General features: G+C 44.4%; 1 protein-coding gene across 1 annotated transcript in view; it reads right to left on the reverse strand.

Moving 5' to 3' along the window:
• Positions 1-19,406, reverse strand: part of LOC138472665 (inhibitor of nuclear factor kappa-B kinase subunit alpha-like) — a 1,781,717-nt gene that overhangs the window by 1,080,306 nt on the left and 682,005 nt on the right. The window contains exon 5 of the mRNA XM_069610956.1: positions 16,362-16,450. Coding sequence (XP_069467057.1) covers positions 16,362-16,450 — 89 coding nt within the window. The remainder of the gene's footprint in view (positions 1-16,361; positions 16,451-19,406) is intronic.

The raw sequence follows: 19,406 nt of genomic DNA on the forward strand, positions 1-19,406 counted from the left end.
ACAGAGTGCAGTACTGCTTTTCCAAAAACAGAATCTTAGCTAGTGGAGGAATTCAGACTGTAGTATTTCGTAAGGATGTGTGCAGACGACCATGTGGGAGCTGCACAAATATCCTTTATTGGAACTCCCCTCTGCAAAGCAGACAAAGTTGCAACACCCCTAGTCGAGTGAGCCCCTAGATGTTCTGGGGGGTCTTTACCAGCCAGTCTGTAACATTCTGAAATTGTTAAATTAATCCATCTAGAGATGGTTTGTTTGGTGATGGCTAGACCCAATTTATGACCTGTATAGCCCACAAACTGATCATTCCGTCTCAGTTTTGCCAATCTGGTAACGTAAAAAGGATAAAAGCATGGTAAAGTTATTTTCTGAGTGATGTGAAATTCAGAAACAACCTTGGGGAGAAAGTTAGGCTTCACCTTTAATACCACTCTGTTTTTATGAAAAACAGTATGAGGAGGCTTGCAGGATAAAGCCTGTTGCTCACTCACCCTTCGCGCAGATGTTATAGCCACTAAGAAAACTGTTTTCAAGGTAAGAAGTCTTAATGGACAAGAATGAAGAGGCTCAAAGGGAGCACCCATTTGAAAGTTTAAAACCAAATTGAGATCCGACAGTGGGATTTGAAAGGGTGTCTGAGGATAAACATTATTTAATCCCTTTAAGAATTGAATTACCAGAGGAATCTTAAAATAGGAGACTTCCTCTGCAGTGCGCTTGAAGATGGAAAGCGCTGCTAGATAACCTTTGATGTTACCAATCTGGAGCCCCAGATATGCTAAGTGTGAAAGAAAAAATAACGCAATTGGTGTATTGCATGAGAAAGGGTCAACATTCTTATCTGTACACCAGCTGCACTTATTCCAACGGCAGCAGTATAAAGTTTTAGTTGCTGGCCTTCTGGCCAAAAGCAAAACCTCCATTACGTCATCCGGGAGGTCCCAATCCTTGTATCTCAGCCTCTCAGAAAACATGCGTGAAGGCTGAGAGTCCTGATATCCGGAGGGAGAACCCGACCCTCCTCTCTTTCTCGAGAGAAGGTCCTCTCTTTGTGGAAGACGATCCGGAGGGCAGATGGACAGGTCCAGAAGGTCCGGGTACCACATCCTCCTGGCCCAATCCGGGGCAATTAGGATCATGGATTTCCTGAACCCCCTCAACCTCTTTATTACGTAAGGAATGACAGGGGCTTGAGGAAATGCGTAAAGGAGTGGAAATTCCCAATCCACCACAAACACGTCTCCTAGAGCTCCTCTTGGGGGAAATTCTGTTGAGCAGAACAGTTCTCACTTCCGGCTGGCACCGGTCGTGAACAGATCCACTTGAGGGGTTCCCCAAAGGGTGAAGATCTCAAAGGACTTCCTCAGCTGGTTCCCACTCATGGGAGACTGCGCTCTGCCTGCTCAGAGCATCCGCAGTTGTGTTCTTCTCTCCGGCTTGGTGAACCGCTGATAGAGAGATTCCTTCTTGTATTGCCCAGAACCAGAGCTGCATTGCCTCTCTGCACAGTGGTAGTGACCCTAAACCACCTCTTTTGTTGAGGTAGTACATGGCCACTGTGTTGTCCATCATTGTCAGGACATTCTTTCCCCGTACAGAGGGCATAAAGGCCTTCAATGCTAGTCTGATTGCCCTCATCTCTAAAAGGTTCACATGTAGTTTGGACTCCGATGGAGACCAATGACCGCTGATGGTCAAATCGTTGGCATGGGCTCCCCACCTCGTAAGTGAGGCGTCGGTCACTACTGTCATCTCTGGCCATGGTTGCCAAAACGGTTCTCCTTTCAAGATGTTCTCCCGACAGGCCCACCACTGAAGATCCAGTGAGACTCTGGGATTTGTAGGAGATCTGACATCCTTCCTGAGAATTGTGACCACTGGGTCCTGAGAGCCCACTCGAGGGATCGCATTCTCAGGCGAGCCTATGGCACAAGAAAAATGCAGGGTGCCATGAGACCGAGCAACCTTAGAAAGTCGAAGGTTGGAAGATGTTGGGCATTCTGGAATGTTGTCACCATCTGCAGAATGTCTTGAGCCCTCACCTCAGGTGGCGAGGATTTTCCCAGGGATGCAGCTAGGACTGCTCTGATGAATTGGAGTCTTTGTGATGGTATCACGTGGAACTTCTTGAAGTTGAGGGAGAAGCCCAGCCTGTGGAGAGAGTGGCAAGTATAGCTGAGATGATCTAGGGCTTGTTCTGGTAGGGGTAGACTTGAATCCCCCCTCTCCTGAAACTCGCTGCCACAACCACCATTAGCTTGGTGAAAACCGTTGGGGCGGAGGTTAGCCCAAATGGCAGAACCCGAAACGGATAGTGCGAGTTGCCAACGGCGAACCTCAGGTACTGTCTGTGCTTGTGATAGATCGGCAAAGGAAAGTAAGCGTCCTGGAGGTCCAATGATACCATCCGATCCTGAAGCTGGAGGGCCTGAAGGATCCAAGAAAGGGTTAACATCTTGAATTTGTCCTTCCTGAGGAACTTGTTGAAGTCTCTTAAATCCAAGATGGGTCTCAATCCTCCGTCCTTCTTTGGAATTAGAAAATAAGGGGAGTACCAACCCTTGTTCCTATCCGCTACAGGTACTGGTTCTATAGCACCTTTCTCCAACAAGGTTAACATTTCCTGCATAAGGAGCAGATCCGGAACCTTCAGAGTTGTTCCCCGGTGGATGACTGAGGTTTTTGCAGGAAAGGTAGGCAGTAACCTTGGGCAACTGTTTCCAATGCTCAAGCATCTGAAGTAATAGCCTGCCATTCTGTCAGATGCTGTGATGACCTGCCTCCTACTGCAGTCTTGTGAACGAAGACCTCAGAGAGGTTTTGGAGGGGCTGATGCAGTGGCTGAAGGTAAGGCAGCCCCTGCTGTTGCAGTCTTAGTAACCCTACCTCGTCCACCACTGGCGAATCGTCTTTGACCTCTTTCAGCTGGCTGTCCTCTGTCTTTTCCGAATGCAGAATAATAGCAAACGGTCCTACCCCTCCAGGGTGCACCTGTGGGGTGGTTTGGAGTTTGCCTTATTGCAGCACCAAGGGATTTGGCCACCGCCTTGCAAGTTTGCAGCTTCTCCAAACTTTTTTCAGCTTTATTCCCAAATAGATGTGTGCCATCAAAGGGCATGTTGAGAAGTCTGGATTGAATGTCTGGGGAAAATCCTGACTTCCTCAACCACGCAAATCTGCGGATCACTGTACTAGCTGCCATGCCACTGGTGGTGATGTCAACAGAGTCCAGACCAAGCTGCAGGGATTCGCACAAAGTGTCCTTCCCATCCTTGACAATGTTCAAGAAACAGTCTCGTTCATCACCTTAGGGGATGTCGTCAGCCACCATAGAAATACAGTCCCAAAGGGTGTGGGTAAATCTCACCAGCGTGCACGTAGCATTAGCAGATTTGAATGCCATACTACCGGCCGAAAAACCTTCTTGGCCATGGCATCATATCTTTTGTCATCCCTATCTTGTGGAATCGTGGGATAGGCATTTTGTCTACCAGAAGAAGTAGCTGCCTGTACTACGAAGCTTTCTGGTGTTGGATGTTTTGAAAGGTATAGAGGATCAGAAGTTGAAGCTCTGTATTTGGCTGTTAGCCTCTTATTCACTGCCGGGACAACCTCTGGTGTTTCCCAGTTGGAAGTTACCCTCCTCTACAGAGCCGTATGAAATGGGACAATTGGGTCTTCCTGTGGGCCCTTATCCAATATGTCTGTTAAATCGTCCTGTTCGAAAACAGGTGTGGGTCTGGACCATCCTATGTATTCCATGATTCTTCCTATGAGTTGCCTATACGTGCCCTCGCCATGATCTCCTGGATCTGCCCTACCAAAATCAATTTCAGGGGAACTGTCGATACCACTTGCCTCATGAAGACAGTCCTGCAGATTTTTCATACGAGACTATTACGATAGGAGTTCCTCTGGTACAGAAGGTGTCCCATATTCGAGACCAAATAGTCTTTCCTCCTCAGATGACTTTTCTGCATCTTCATAAATTGAAGAAAGCGTTTTAAAATACTCTGAGCGAGGTTGTGGTGTACAAATCTTCTCAAAAGACGAAGGCGCGATAGATGTCATAATGGGAGCTTACAGTGTTGAAATAGTCGATGTTGATGTCGACTGCTTCGACAAAACTGACGACAGCTTGGAAGGTTTCCACTGAGTCGTCTATGGCTTAGACATAAACGTCGAGGTCTTCGACAATAGTGTTGAAGGAATTGGGATATACGGCGTCGAGGGGGGGGGGGTTGATGCTCATGGCGTTGATGGCCATCTAAGATGCACTCTTCGGTCTTGCCGTATGGGTTTCTTTCGGTGATGATTTTTGGTGTTTCATGGAGGCTTTCTCTCGACTCGAGGGATGAGATCGCTCTCAAGGAGTTTCCACGGCTGGGTTCGAAGACTCACTGCTCCTGTGCTTCCCAGGTGATTTGTCTGGGGTATCGCCACTCTAGGTGTTGTGGAGGGATGCAAGGCTGCATTCTCGAACACCATCATACTAACTCTGAATTCTTCCCATTGAGCCGGGGTACCATGTTTTGAGGACTGGATGAGGAAGTGGACAGCGACCTATGGCACATCTTTTTGCCATGCCCCGAAGACCAGGAACTATGCAACCCACTTGGCGATAGGGAGCGTTTAGGTTTTTTATGACGAGGAGACGAAGGCCTTGACTCGTCAAACGATTTACGTTTGAAGGGGGTAATAGATTTTTGAGGCTTACCTCTCTCCAAATTCCCTCTGTGCCCTCTCAAAGCCTTGGCCGTCATCGACATGCATTCATCACACTCTGAACACGAATGTTCTGACCACAGACACCACAGGCAGATCCTCTACGGGTCCGTCACAGACATTTTAGCACTGCAGTCCCGGCACCTTAAATCTGGACCGAGGAGCAGACAGGACTGATGAAGAAGCCATCTGGTCGAGAACTCGATGAATTTTCTCAGAAATCTAAGAGAATCGAAGTATCACACGGAACCACACGCTATGTTACCGGAGCTGTGAAGCATGTAAAAACTGAATAGAGCAACGGGCGCTGCGTGAGCTACTTATACCTGTGATGACGTCGACGTCAAAACGGAGGCCTCCGAGGGACATCAACTCAACCAGGCATCGACGCACAGCACCCTTTACTGAAATACAAATTCAGAGGCAGCAAGCTGGTTATTAGGAAATAAAGATAAGGAGTACGCGGGAGGACAATCCATTCGAAATGAGAATCCTCCCCAACATAGCTTCAAAACTTTCAACAACTTTTCAGGGAAAACAAGATTCACATTGGTGCTCTTCAATAATCTTCTGCAAATGGTGTTCCTCTCCTTCTGGATAGCTCTTCCCAGAAAGGCAGCCTTTTTGACACTTCTTGTTTCCCCACTGCATATGTAATCAAAGACTGAAAGGAATAGGGTCTTTTTCTGCTTCTCCCTGGGTTTTGGCAACGTGGGTTTATACCAGTGTTTAGTATATGTGGCATACAGTATAGGAAACCAGTTTCAGAGCTTATAGATCATGCATTAACCCCATTCTCATGGCTTGGGCAATGCTGATTGACATTAACTCTTAACACAGTGGTCCCTTTTTGATGCTGGGTTTTACACAGACTCACACTTTTAAGGTTAAAGTCATTTGGCTCTTTTGTAATAGGTTTTTGATGCTTTTCCCTAGTTCGATATTCAAACTTAACTTGGGATTCACTTTCACTCACATGTGAGGGCTGCTTCTGCTGCTTTGCAATAGTCCGGTATTCAAAACCGTTCTCTGAACTACTTTCACTTCTGGGTGAGTGTTTGTCACTGCCGAATGTCTGCTTTCAACGTGTGAGCGGGGACAGAGTGCTCCGGGGTCACTGACAGCTTGTGAACTCACAGGGTAAGACGTGCACCTCGATTCCCCGTCGCCAGACATGGTATCAAGAGACACAGATTTAAAGTTTCAAAGAATATTTAATTTCAATTTCAGGATTGTGTAAGGCCTAACTTGCCCTGTAACTAAAGCAGGGATTTTGCTTGCCTAAAGAAAACTAAGGGAAATCTGTGTTGTAGTCCAAACCTATGCTTAATCTCACATCTAGAGAAAAATGGTGTGGGGTTCAAGCCAACAGAACAGTGCTAAAAAATTAAGTGCCAGCTGTTCTTAGCTCATAGTTCTTCTTGGGTTCCCTTCCCCAAGTTCAATATAGTATAGTTCACACAAAAAGGAGGTCTTGAGGTTCCCTTCCCCAAGACAGCGTTTCAGTTCTTTCAACTCTCAGGGTTCCCGTCCCCAAGATATCTCTGCAGCACTTCTACTGCTTTCATCCGCTTAATGTTCAATACAAGAATACAATAGGTCTGCTTGACCCACCTTCTGGCTTGCTTTACCAATTGTTTCACAGTTCTTCATGAATCATTTCCAATGCCCTTCGCTGGTCATCATTTAGGGCTCTCTGGTCTAGGTGCAGTTGTCTGACTACACGGTCCACCCATTAAAGGTGGCGCAACCATGAGTAGCCTTAACCTTGTTTGGCATCTTTTCAGGCTCTTCTGCCTCAGGCTTCTGACTTCTCACACATGTATGCACTTTAGTTATTTGTAACACTCTTATGGTTAATGCAACACTGTTCTACATCGGTCTTTTGTCTTACCATAGACTTATGGGCCTTTTTCACACCGATTGTTAGAATACTTAAATGATCGTTCAATATTCCATATGCTTTTGTTTTGCCCACAGTACTGCTTACATACAGTTTGACATTCTGTAAGTCTGTTTAACTTCAAATGTTCGGTCTCTGTTTAATATGCAGTGATCTTATTCAAATAAAACTTGTTAGCTTAAAAAGTTCACTCTATGTTCAATATGCCGCAATCTTATTTAAATGGCACTTTCCATTCAGTTCGGTGTTCAACATATTCAATTAGTAGTTTCAATTTAGTTCGGTATTCAGTATAGGTCACATTTTCTGTGTCCTCTGACACTCACCGGCGCCTCATGTTTTCGCAACGACTGCTCCTGTTGCTCTCGCTCACCTCCTCCTTGGCAGGGAAGCAGACCGCCACGTTCGTCGGGCATATCTAGACTGCGCTTCACGGCTTCACAATAGACCCGGACCGCATCTCCCTGAACGCAGCTACTTTTGCAGCTCCAGGTGCCTCTGGGTCTCAGTACGGATTGCATCTATCTTCGGATTTGCAGCCCCAGCTGTCCGCCTTCCAATACGAAGGCTCCCAGTCCTGCACCCACCAGCGTCGAGTCCGCCAGGGGCTATGCCGGCGTCCAGATTTCTGAGTCTCTTCCCAACATGGCAGTACACCTTCTCGTTCTCATTCTCCTACTTATGTTTGAGCCTTCACCTTTTATACACCTCAGCCCTATTAAGAGGCCTCAGGTCTGAGATTTTGCCTTACCATACTTAATCCAATCAATGGGACATGTCCGACCTTCAGAAATTGATTTCTTCATACCTCTCTTCTTTGTCCCAGTAATAGAGTGGTGTTTGCAATAGGAAGTGTGTATTACTCCAAGCTGCTTCTTCCTTGTCTCAGTACTTGGTGGGTACTTACAGGGTAAAACAGGGCATGAATGAAAGTAACCCATTAAGGTTGAGGAAAGGGAGGATAAGCATACCATGTCTCGCCATCCAGCCTTCTCGCCCCAATCCCTGAGGACCCTCAACCAAGGCGATTCACCCTTGCTTGTCCACCCGCAGGGTCGAGATCCACCTGAACAGAAGATCCCTGGGGAGTGGTTGTGAGAGTACCTTATGTTTCTAACAACGCTCACTGGACTTCTGCTGCTTTGGCTCTTTGCGCCCCGGCAAACTGTTTCCGTTAGTCTGTCTTCGCCCACGCCACTTACACTTGGAGCTCCTCTTTGCATGCCAGCCACCGCAGACAACCTCCTGCATGCTTCCCGCTGCGCAGCCTCTGCAGACCAGGTCATAAGCTTTCCTCCTGCACACTTCCCACTGCGCAACCTCTGCACTCAGATTTCTGGGGATACAGATCCTTTCAGGACAGGCACCTGATATCTGCCAAACAGTGGTCCCGCAATCTTCTCTCTCTTCCAGCTTCTGTCTGGCTTGCCAGCACAAGCCATGCTGCTTCTGCTTCTTGCTTCATCTGCTCTTCGCAGACAAAGACTCTCTCATGGCTAGCCCCTTAAGGGGCCTTTAGGCCTCTCTGTCTCCCTCGGGTGTGGGTGATCTGCATTAATGAGCTGACTACTACTGCAACCTTGTACATTTGCATCCCTATTCTTCATCCCAGTACTTAGGGGATCATGGGTCTTGAAGTCCCTAATGGCAAAATTAGGTTTTCTTATTTCTGTTTTACAATTAAACCCCAGTTTGTTCCTTATAACACTCTTTAAAAGGAGCATCATAGGGATTAGTCATTTACCTGGATTTAAAAGGGAAAGGCAATTTTTTCAGGGCAGTGTCATTCACACATTTCCTTTCACTGAACCTTTGGGTGTTAGGGAGGTCGCCAGCTTTACAGGTCTCCCGATTTTTAGAAGGGTTTTGATTTCACCCAAGACCTAGGAGTTTGTGATTACTTTCACCCCTATTTATATGTGTATTTGGTGGCAAAGCAAGCTGATTATTACAACAAGCCATTACACACTTTGGCATTGAGAAGCCATCCTCCATATACCCATCCCATGGATTCCTCATTACTCTGGGTCTTTTCTCCTCCCAGGTGATCCTCTCGCAGAACACCACCCCCAAGGTCAGGCTCAGAAAGTGTCTGCCTTTCCCTGGCCTCTTGTGAAGAGAGTTTAGGCAGGGAATTAGTGAGGAGCCCATAGAATTCATCAAACAATGTAGGTTTTGAAAAGTACTTATTTTTGATTTATCAACAGATGAAAATTAATTTGGGGGGCCAGTGCAGACAAGGCAAACTACCACCATGAGGTGGGCAGAGCTGGGAAATGCTGCCACAGGGTATCTTTGCTAAATTTGTTTAAACAAAAAAAAAGAATACATAAGAAAAACAAAAGGGCATTTAATTTCTTTTAAACTTTAAGCTAATATGCAATGGTTACTCAATGAACATCTAAAATGAAGAAAAGGAAGACAGAAAACCAACTCGGCCCAGATTTCCACAAAGGTAAAAATACACAAGACTAACATGACATTGAAAGTGATACTGTTCAAGACACCTCCCATGGCTTCAATTTGAAAAATCACAATGGCACTTTTGGATACGCCATTTATTTGAAGTAAGTAATAGCCTATGCTTAAATGACAAATTATAGTGGGTGATTATAAAGAAAATGTTGCGGGTCACCTTGCAAGCAGTAATAGGCACCCTGCTCTTCCTTCTTAGCACCCCATTTCCCTTTTAGACAGCTCATATAAAATATTTACCCACACCCTACTGTTTTATTTAACCGAATTGATGGAGGAAAACAACTTCCTATTGGATGCCCAACTCAGATTTAGAGATTGTGTGGGCTCTGCAAATCAGGTTCTTAATCTTTACCTGATCTTGGCAAAATCAAATGACATCAAGCAAGAACATATCTTTGTGGCGTTCATTTACCTCACCACAGCCTTTGACCTAGTAAATAGGTCAAAGCTGTGGAGGGTACTGCATCAACAGGGCTTGCCGTTGCATCTGTTAAATATGCTTATGAAACTCCACAATAGCAACCGGGCAGCTGTTAAAACTGGCCAGGTAAGGAAACGCACCCAGTGGTTCCAAATCAACAGGGGCGTCTGACAGGGGTGCGTCATGACACCTTTTGTTTTCATTATACATAATCTAGAAGACACACTTTTGTCTGGCCCAGTCGATGTACCTACTTTAGGATCCAAAACAAATCCTGGTGCTGGCATACTCAGTTAATGTCGCCCTTATTTCCAGGACTCTCCTCTCCCTACAAAAATTGATTACTAAATATGTTGGGTTCATGGCCTCTCCAGACTTAAAAATGAATGCCACTAAATCGGTGATCTTTCGTTTTAGACCGAAGAAAATCCCAAAAAAGGTGCGTCACTTATACTGCTGGGCCAAGTGAAAAGATATTGGAAAAAGATTCTTTCTCCTACCTGTGACAATTCACACAGTGTTATCACTTCTCCCAAAGGCGGAGCCCTTTTCCATGAGGCTAAGGAGGTGCAGCCGCTACCCAATAGTCCACCTAGGGGTGGTTTAATGCGGGAGGAGCTCATGGGGAGTGACTACCCTGTGGGACAAGAATGACCACCTAGGGTACAGCCCGTTGCATATGGTCACTCCCCAACATTCCCTAGCCCTCCCCACTAATCAGAATCATTTTATTGAAAGTAAACCTATGTATTGTTGTAACACAGGGGATAGAGCCAAAGCCAAAAGTACAGGAGGGTCATGGACTGTGCTAGTATTGGTAACAAGGTGGCCCCCCAAGGAGGCATGAGGATTAAGTTATCAACAAAAAGAACTTATACAACGTGCAAGGGCGGGACTAGCAACATTATAGAAGTATAGACGATGGACTAACAAGCCTGTCAAACTCGTCCAGGAGAGGCAACGGGTGCGAGAGACCCGGAGGGGACACTGGCGTGGAAGATACACGGGTCTCGGATCCTAACACATGTATGCAAAGCATCTGAGGAGAGCTTCCTTGTAGTAGCGACTATAGGCCCACTGACTAGCAGAGATGAGTCGGAGACCCTAAACAATACAAACCCAGCATCCGAGGAGAGCCCCCCTGTCTGAGAGGCAACAATACGCCCACTGCCCATCAGAGATGGGTCAGAGACCCCAATAAAAGGGAAATGAGCAAGCAATGAGAACTTCCTTGTCGCAGTGTTGGCACTAAGCCCAGTGATCCACAAAGAAGGATTTGGGACCTTCTTAACACCGAAACAGAGTGGCAAAGTGTACCTCAAGCTGAAGATTGTGAAAAACACCTTTTTAAGACCCCATCGGAAGGGAGTCATTCCCCCTTGCATTGGTGTGAAGTGTGTCAAGAAATACCAGGAGAAGGGAGTCATTATCCAGGTCCTGTACCTGGAGTTGTGCTAGAGATACCATGGCAAGGGAGTCGATCCCCCCTGGTTTTATTGAAACTGTACAGATCTACACCAGTAGAAGGGAGCCATTTTCCTGGACGTGGACTTGTTTGATGGATGTGTGAAACCAGCAAGCAAGGGGCAGGGAGTCATTCACGTTGGCAATTTTGTTGCAAAAGAACATTCTTTTAAACCCAATCTGAGCATCAGGAGAAGGGAGGCATTCTCCCCGAGAAGGGAGACATTCTCCTGGAGAAGGAACTTTGTTAGATTATCCTTTAGTTGTAGTATGAGGGATGGAAGTAGGTTGTGACACATGATGGTGGAGTTTGATTTGATGGACATTCTGAAAGACCCTTTAGTATTAGGTTTGAGGCAGGGAACCCCCCTCAGACATTAGGAACAGCAAGGGCCTTTTTAATGCACAAATAAAAGTCTATAACCAACACCATGCAACTTATGTCTGCTTTCTTCGACACCCTTACATACCTGGGAGTGACCTCAAATAAATCTGAGGAGCTTCGAGCATATAAGTACGATCAGCAGAAAGATGACTCAAAATGCAGGTGCTGTTAATTAATTTGCCAAAGCTTTTAAACGTCATCCAATCCAGATGCTTATGACTATTTATGAGGCTAGAGTAAAGATAATAGGGGCACATGGAGCAGAGCTCTAGGGGTTTTGAAGATCCTTCCAGACTCCAGACAATCTAAAACAATTTGTCCATAGGTTAATGAGCCTGCCAAACTGTGCCCCGGTGTATAAAAATTCTATATTGAACTGGGCATTTCACCGCTTGGCCAGTCTTGATATAGAACATCACTCAAGATGTGGCTTTCAACACGCTGCAAAGCCACAGCTGTTCTCTCAAATCTAATTATGGATGATCTTATTTCTTGTCCCTTAACCAGAAAGATAGCCTGGTGCAACCATGTTTTTAAATCTTTAATCTTGGTTCAAGCTCTTTTCTTATGTTCTAGTAATTGTGGATACTCCAAAACACAGATTAGACATCTAATCTCAAAATTTAACGCTTCTGCAAGAGGGCTCAGGGAGCTGGATGCTGCCCTAAACTTGAAGATCGTTGATTACCTATTAATTTCAACTGAGAGTATTCAGTCATATCTTCGTTGCTTTCTGCACAGGTATGAATGATGGGGCATTACGAGGCTGCGTTTTAATCTACTTCACTTTAATGCATGGGCAGTCACATGGAAGAATCGGGACTTAACTAATAATAGCTGCTGTCCCTTCTGCCCTGATAAGGAGGAAATGAGGATAGATTTAATATTTGAATCTCCACAATCTCCAATTGCGGGCCTAATTTTGGTACCGATCTTAAAATATTTTAATGCCAGGAAATGCAAAAGATATTCTTTATCTTTTAATAACTTGTAACAAACCCTTGGGGGATTGACTCCCTTGCACTGTCTTTGGCAAATACCTTAAGAAGGAAAGCACTGCAGCTTCGCACACTTGAACTTAATGTATTAGAACGTCCTTGTGCTGATTGACTCGTGTTAATTATTGTATAATTTAATTAATTATATTTTATTACTCCAATAATGTTTATACAACAGCAAAAGGAGCAGTAGGTATCCGTATGATTTAATTATAAATGCTGATTAACGTTGAGCTGCAAACCTTACCTTTGTCATTTGGAAAAATCTATTAAATGAGTTACAAAGGCATGGTCCTCCACATACCAAGCACATTTAGACTGGCAGATTGGAAGAACTATGATGGATACAAAATGAGATGTTCTTGTGGTTATTTAATTCTGCGGACCTCAATATACTTATTTTATTCTGTGCAATGTTTGATGCATTCCAGACAAAATACTGTTTTTGTAATAAAGCTATCTAAGTTTCAGCTGAGTTTTTATGATATGATTTTTGTGAAAAAAATAATTCAACAAGAGCTCTGTGTTCTAACTCCAATAAGAGGAGATAAACATACCTATGATGATTAATATTTCTATGCAGGATTTTTTGTTGTTGTATTATTTGGTATTGGAGGATGGAATTATTGGAACTTTATTTGTTCATTGTTTGCACAACTCTTTGGTGCAGTGGTCTAGTCGGCGGCTGTGCTACCTAGCATGCACACTGAATACGGATCATGCCATGTCATATGTAACCATTGGTGGACTGAAGCGCAGTTATAGGTCTGTGGAAGTAAAGATGTTGGTTTGTTTATTGATTTGTAATGCGCACCAGACCTAGAGGAGGTAGGGCGCAGCAATAAGAATATGCAAGGCTTACAATGTTACATAAAATATACAGATTAGAATGTTACAGTAATGTACAGATTATAGACTGTTTACAGAAATATACAATTTGGAATGTTACAGAGAAGTGCAATTTAGGATTTACAGTGATATACAATTTAAAATGTTGAAGAAAATATATAAGTTTGCATGATGGAGTGCAAATATGAGGTAGGTGGGAATAATATACATAGGTGCGAAATAATATACATAGTGCAAAGTAATATACATAGTAGGCACAGTTGTGGATGTAAAGGTTGTGTGCGGTACTTGTGTTGACTGATGTGAAGGTGGCTACGGGTTATTGGAGTTAATGTGTTTGATGAAATTCCTTCTGAAGTGTAAGTAAGGTTGGTGCGCTCTCAGAGTGTGTGGTAGGGAGTTCCAGAGTGTGGCAGCTTTCACGGGAAAGCTATTGCCACCAATTGTGGAGAGTTTGAATCTAGGAACTGCAGTCAGTCAGGCAGTTAGAATTGACAGTTCTAGTCTCTCTAATGGATAGCTTTCTTTTTTATTTTATCCATCAGGTAGCTAGGGGCAGCATTATTCAGGGCTTTATGTGTCAGGGAAATCATTTTTAGTTCGATTTTGTTTTCAGTCGAGAGCCATTTATGTTGGCGTCTAGTGGCAGAGATATGCTCTCTTTTATGTATGCCGAGCGCAGCTCTTAGTTCATTATTTTGTAAAATTTTTAACCTTTGGATAATGGTCTTGTTAGCCCCACTGTAGACGTCATTACAATAATGGAGTCTGGAGCGTATTAGTGCTCTTGCCAGAATCATGCAGCTATCGTTGGATAGGAAGGGCTTGCCTGCTCTAATTAATTTACAGGTGTAAGCCGTGGTAGATGCTGGTGAATTAACCTGTTTGGTAAATGACATTGTGGAGTCCAGAGAAACCAAGAGTTTTTACATCCCCGGATACTTTGATGATATTGCCGTCTATATTAAACAAGGAGTATTCCAGGCCAAGTTTGTTGATGTTGGCATGCGTACCCAAGATGATTAGCTCTGTCTTATCATCATTCAGGTATAGGCCATGAGATTCCATCCATGCCTGAATGATGAGGTACACCCTGTTCACCAACTCCATATCCTTGTTATGATCCCCAGAAAGCGGGAGGAGAATCTGAGTATCATCTGCATAGTTGGTATAGGTGATACCCAGATGGTCCAAATCATCGAACAGGGGTTTGGTGAAAATGTTGTATAGAGTAGGGGAGACAAAGGAGCCCTGGGGGACTCTGCATGTGATAGGTATAGGGTCTGCCGCTGCTGAGGAGGAAAACAGTCTCATTGTTCTTTCGCTCGGAAAGGATTCAATCCATCTGATAGCTTCAGTGGAGAAATGAGCTGCTGAATCCAAATGTTTGCATAGGACCTTGTGATCCACAAGATCAAATGCAGCTGAAAGATCGAGTAGGAGAAGGAGTGCTATCCTGTTCTTATCTCTCAACTCATCTATTTGGGTCTTTTAAGTCAACGAGGGATGTTTCTGTCCCGTGTAGGGGACGGAAACCTGATTGTCTAGCGCCAAGTAGTTTGTGCAGTTCAAGATGTTTCTGAATCTGGGTGTAGGCCACTTTATCCAGAATCTTCAATAGAAAAGGTACCCTAGTAATAGGTCGGTAATTAGTGGGGATAAGTGGATCTAAAGACTGCTTCTTGAGGAGCGGGAGAACCCAAGATTGTTTTAAATTGGTGTGAATAATGCCCGAGGAGAATGAAGCATTTATTAGTTTGGAGATAAATGGTGATAGGTCTCTGGCAGCGTCTTTAATGATCTGTGCTGGGCAGATATCACCTTTTCAATTAGATTGCTTAAGTGAGAGGGGGATTTTCTCTACCTCCAAGGTGGTAGTTTTGGTGAATGAGAATTTGTTCGTCTGGGTGTTGAGTGTGGCATTAGGCAATGGCTTTGGGGAATCTGGGGGGGTTTAAGGATTCTTTTTTTAGTTAGATTTTCTTTTGTAAGGTATTTATTTTGTTTGCTAACGCATGTTGGATATCTGTACACCAGGTTTGATCCTTGGTGCAAGTGTCTGGTGTGGCTATAGGTGATTCAAGTTCTTTCAATATATGCTTGAGTTAGAGTTGGCAATACGGTCATTGTAAGAATTCCACTTTGCTAGGCAGATTTCATTTTTATACTGCCATGAGATGGAGGTTAGGTTGACTTTGTTCTCATTAGTTGGGCATAGCTTCCAGGCAGATTCACATTTTCTCTTGCTAAGGCGTAGGGCCTCAAGTTCAAGTGTAAACCATTTATTTAAATTGCCTTTAGGTTTGCTTGTACAGCGTTTCAGTGGGGCGACTTTGTCCATAGTGTCGAGGATGATTTTGTTGTATTGATGGACTAGAATACTAGGGTCTAGGTTGTCTGGTAGTGCGTTTAGGGTTGGGAGGATAGCTAGTATAATTTTTTCCGTGGTTATATTTTTCTTGCTTCTAGTTAAGCATGGAGGTGCCAGTGGCATGACTGTGGTGGATGGTTTAGTAGTTAGTGGATTAAAGGATACCAGTAAGTGGTCAGTCCAAGGTAGTGGTAAAATGGTTGTCATGACAGCTGAGCAGTTAACGTTGGCAACCCAGTCTAATATTCTTCCCTTCAGATGGGTAGGCTCATTAACTTTTTGAGATAGTCCTAGTGAGTTGATAGTATTGGCTAAGGTTAGTGCCTGTGTATCCGCTGGGTCGTTGAAACCTAGGTTAAAGTCACCTAGTAACAATAGTTGTGACGTCGTTTTGACATTATTAGTTAAACTATGCAGATCCTCCTCAAAGGTCCCAATGTTGACATGTCCTCAGTTTTCAGAAAACAAGTTTTTCACATAATATAGAAATACACATGGAAAATCCATCATTGGACTCCAGAGGGGTATATATACTTTAGAACATTTCAGGAAAGGTCTCTGCATCCACAAGAGTACAAAATACAAGTCCTTTCTCTCAAAACAACATGCATATCCCACGTTAGAACACTCACAGCGAATGATTACCACCTTTCCATTGCATGCTTCCCCACATTAACCACAATGCCACACAATGGCATTTCAACCACCATACATCTCACCGCACTTACCTACCCTCAACCACAACCACCAACATCATCAACCCATACCTTCCCACTGCACTCTTGGAGGACTATGTTCTCTGGTTTCAGATCACGATGAATGATGCGGTTTTCATGCAAGTACTGGATGCCAGAACCTGAAAAATCAAGAAATACTGTATTAAGGATAAAGAGCACTGCATACTTTGGAAATGCAACAGTTCCATTTCTAAATCAAACTATGATTGCAAAGGAGTCCTCATCCTATTTGTTCTCACTAGCAGACAGAATTTTCCAGACATCATTTGGGAAGATCAACAGAATTACCCAGTCCAAACTTATCTCCAAAACAATAAAGATGCAGATTTGTATGAAGTGTCCCTACCACTTATCAGTACTGCAAGGTGGTGGGGCGATGTATAATGTTCTGGATTGGGTAAAAAGACAACAGGTGTCCCGTTGCAATACCAAATTTAATTTGTGGTCAATTGAGCACTTTGATCTCCAGTCAGTCTGACTGATGCAAGGGCCAGCATTAAGTCAGTCTTTGTACAAGCCTCTGTTGAGAGCTGTACAATCAATACCCTTAAGGTGGTGCAGTCCACCCAACCCAAAAACAGAAGAAAAAACTGAGGGCAGGCAGAGATTAAATGCTATATAACAATTCACCTATGTAACTGGGCCCCTGTGGAAATGCCAGGCAGAGATATGCCCACGGGAACAGGGGAGCACTCCATCCAATTGGAAAGAGGAATTCTAAATCACAGAAGGGGCAATATAAAAAGGGAGTAGTATGAAACAGCCGAGTGTGGGTTGTTCGGGTGAGGTCAGCTGGAAAGGTGGCCGACCAAGAGAAAAGGAGGAGGAAGGACACGGAGCAGAGCATTAATGACATTGAGAGTTTGTTAAAGGTGAGGTATTGGCGATGAAAGTAGGTGGTGCTTGTGTGAAGGAGTGCATGTATGGTGATTGAGAGGTGTGAGGGAGGATTAGTGAAAGAGCAGGAGTGAGAGTGAAGTGTGTATGAAAGAGTGAAAGACATGAATGCAAGTGCGACGAGAGTAGACTAGTGAAGTGCAGAGGAGAGTAAAGAGTAGAGCGGAGAGGAGACGTAGGGAGCGACAACCAGAGGGAGAAAGATAGATGGAAAGTAGCTACAAGATTTTGTGATCATCAGAAAGACAGAAGGAAGCAGTAGAAAAGGGAAAAGAAGGATAGAGAAGGAAGAGGGGTGAGATGTAGTTAGGGAAAAGAGCATCAGGGACAGGAACGCAAGAGCATGAATGGGGCAAATATGTGAAACTGAGTAGTTGAGATGGCACCACATCCCATTGTGAGAACCAGACATTCCTGGGAGATGTTAGGATAGGTTCCACTGAAAGGAACACCAGCGGGAGTAAAATAGAGAAGACTGAGGCCTACACACTAGTCAGTATTTCAGAAAGTAGTGGGGTTACTGATCTCTAGGTGCTAACCAAGTGGTAGGGAAGCCTGGACTATAGTGGTGCTACAACCTCATTTGAATTTTGTACAATAAAAACCCTTGAAGGATATGTTCTGGAGTATCAGTATTCTTAAGGCCATCTGTGACAAAGGACAAACTCTGTTTATCCCATGACTATCCACCAATCCCTTAGGTAATAATCCACCACAGCCCAACACCACCACAGAACAGGCAGGCAAGTTCGAACATGACAAGCTGTTAGATCAACTGACCAATTTGGCAGCTTTGGCCGCGTTGGAATCAGGTCGGGGTGTCTTTCTCTTTATTCTCCCAAGATGGCGTCTGGGATTGCCATTTACTTGCTAGTTTCAGATTGTCTTCCGTGTGAGACTCCGCCCCCTGCAGCAGACAGATTCTGTCATCTGCCATGGAAGCCTAGCAGTCCTTGCGTCACTACAACTTTACTTCGACGCTCCGTGAGTATGTATCTAGGCTTCTATACTTTGTACTATATTCTGTGTTTGGTCCACACTCTTACTTTCCTATTTCTAAATACAGAAACATTCCATCATTCCCAGACTCCCTCTCGTCCTGACCGAGTCAAAAGGTCCAGTCTTCTGGGAACGCTTATTCGTTACCTGGCAACTGTATAGACCGCTTCTTAATAATCACACCGCAGTCTTGCTAGTTAGGGAATCTCTTACTAAAATCTTTCTTCTTATAGATGAAAGCCATGATTCTTGCTCAAATCTCATTCCTGCTGCTATTTTGAATTCAACACAATAAGGATATGAAGGTTCATTTATATAAATGCGGTCATTACCTCTGAACTCTATTTAGATTTCACAGAGTTGCCTTGTCTTCAGTGTTCCAGAATACAAATCTGTTCCGGCTCATATCCAAGCCACTACTACGAACTCGCTCCTAGGCGAGCATACTTACCCAAGCTTCAGAAACACACCACAAACACGAATCAGCTCCTACGCGTGCAATCAAAGTTGAAAGGTGGAAGCCACTTGCTTCAACACTAACTACCCAATTAATCACCAGATCTTTACCTTCTGCTTCTATCTCATACAGCTCAGAGAACTTTCTTCTGCGCCTACAAATTGCACCGTGGATTCTCCTAAGGATTACCAGGGTATTTTCTGCGTGTCTTCTATTTTCTTTCTATTTTCCTTATTCATTTAAACATTAGTCTGAAGACTGCATTTCCCCTTCTTCAGGCTAAAGGCCAGAAAATAAGAAGACGGATGAATCCTTCAGCTGCCTGCCGTAAGAATCTTCAAGGACTACAACAACACAGGGTTTTCTTCCCCAGAGGGTTTCCTTGTGGGAACTAGACTTACCTGTCATGATGCCTACCCCCGGGCATCCGGATCAGGCCCATCAGTCCCGGAAGCAGGCATCCAGATGCTTAGAAAAAGCCCAGCAACCCCGGCTAGGGGCTATCTGGGTACAGTCCTGGCGCCGTAGGCACCAGGCTCATAGAAGGGGTCAGACTTGGCACCATAGGCGCCAGGCTCATATGCTTACACTTACCTCATGCAGATCATGTTGCTAAGAATCCAAGCCAACGTGAAGCCTGAAGCAAACTACTTTACTTCAGGGACTATTTTCTTACTCGGGTGTGGTCTTGGGGGAACTTCTTACCTGGGACTACTTTGAAG

Source organism: Ambystoma mexicanum, chromosome 8 (assembly GCF_040938575.1).
Source record: "Ambystoma mexicanum isolate Mex_15411 chromosome 8, UKY_AmexF1_1, whole genome shotgun sequence".
NCBI lineage: Eukaryota > Metazoa > Chordata > Amphibia > Caudata > Ambystomatidae > Ambystoma > Ambystoma mexicanum.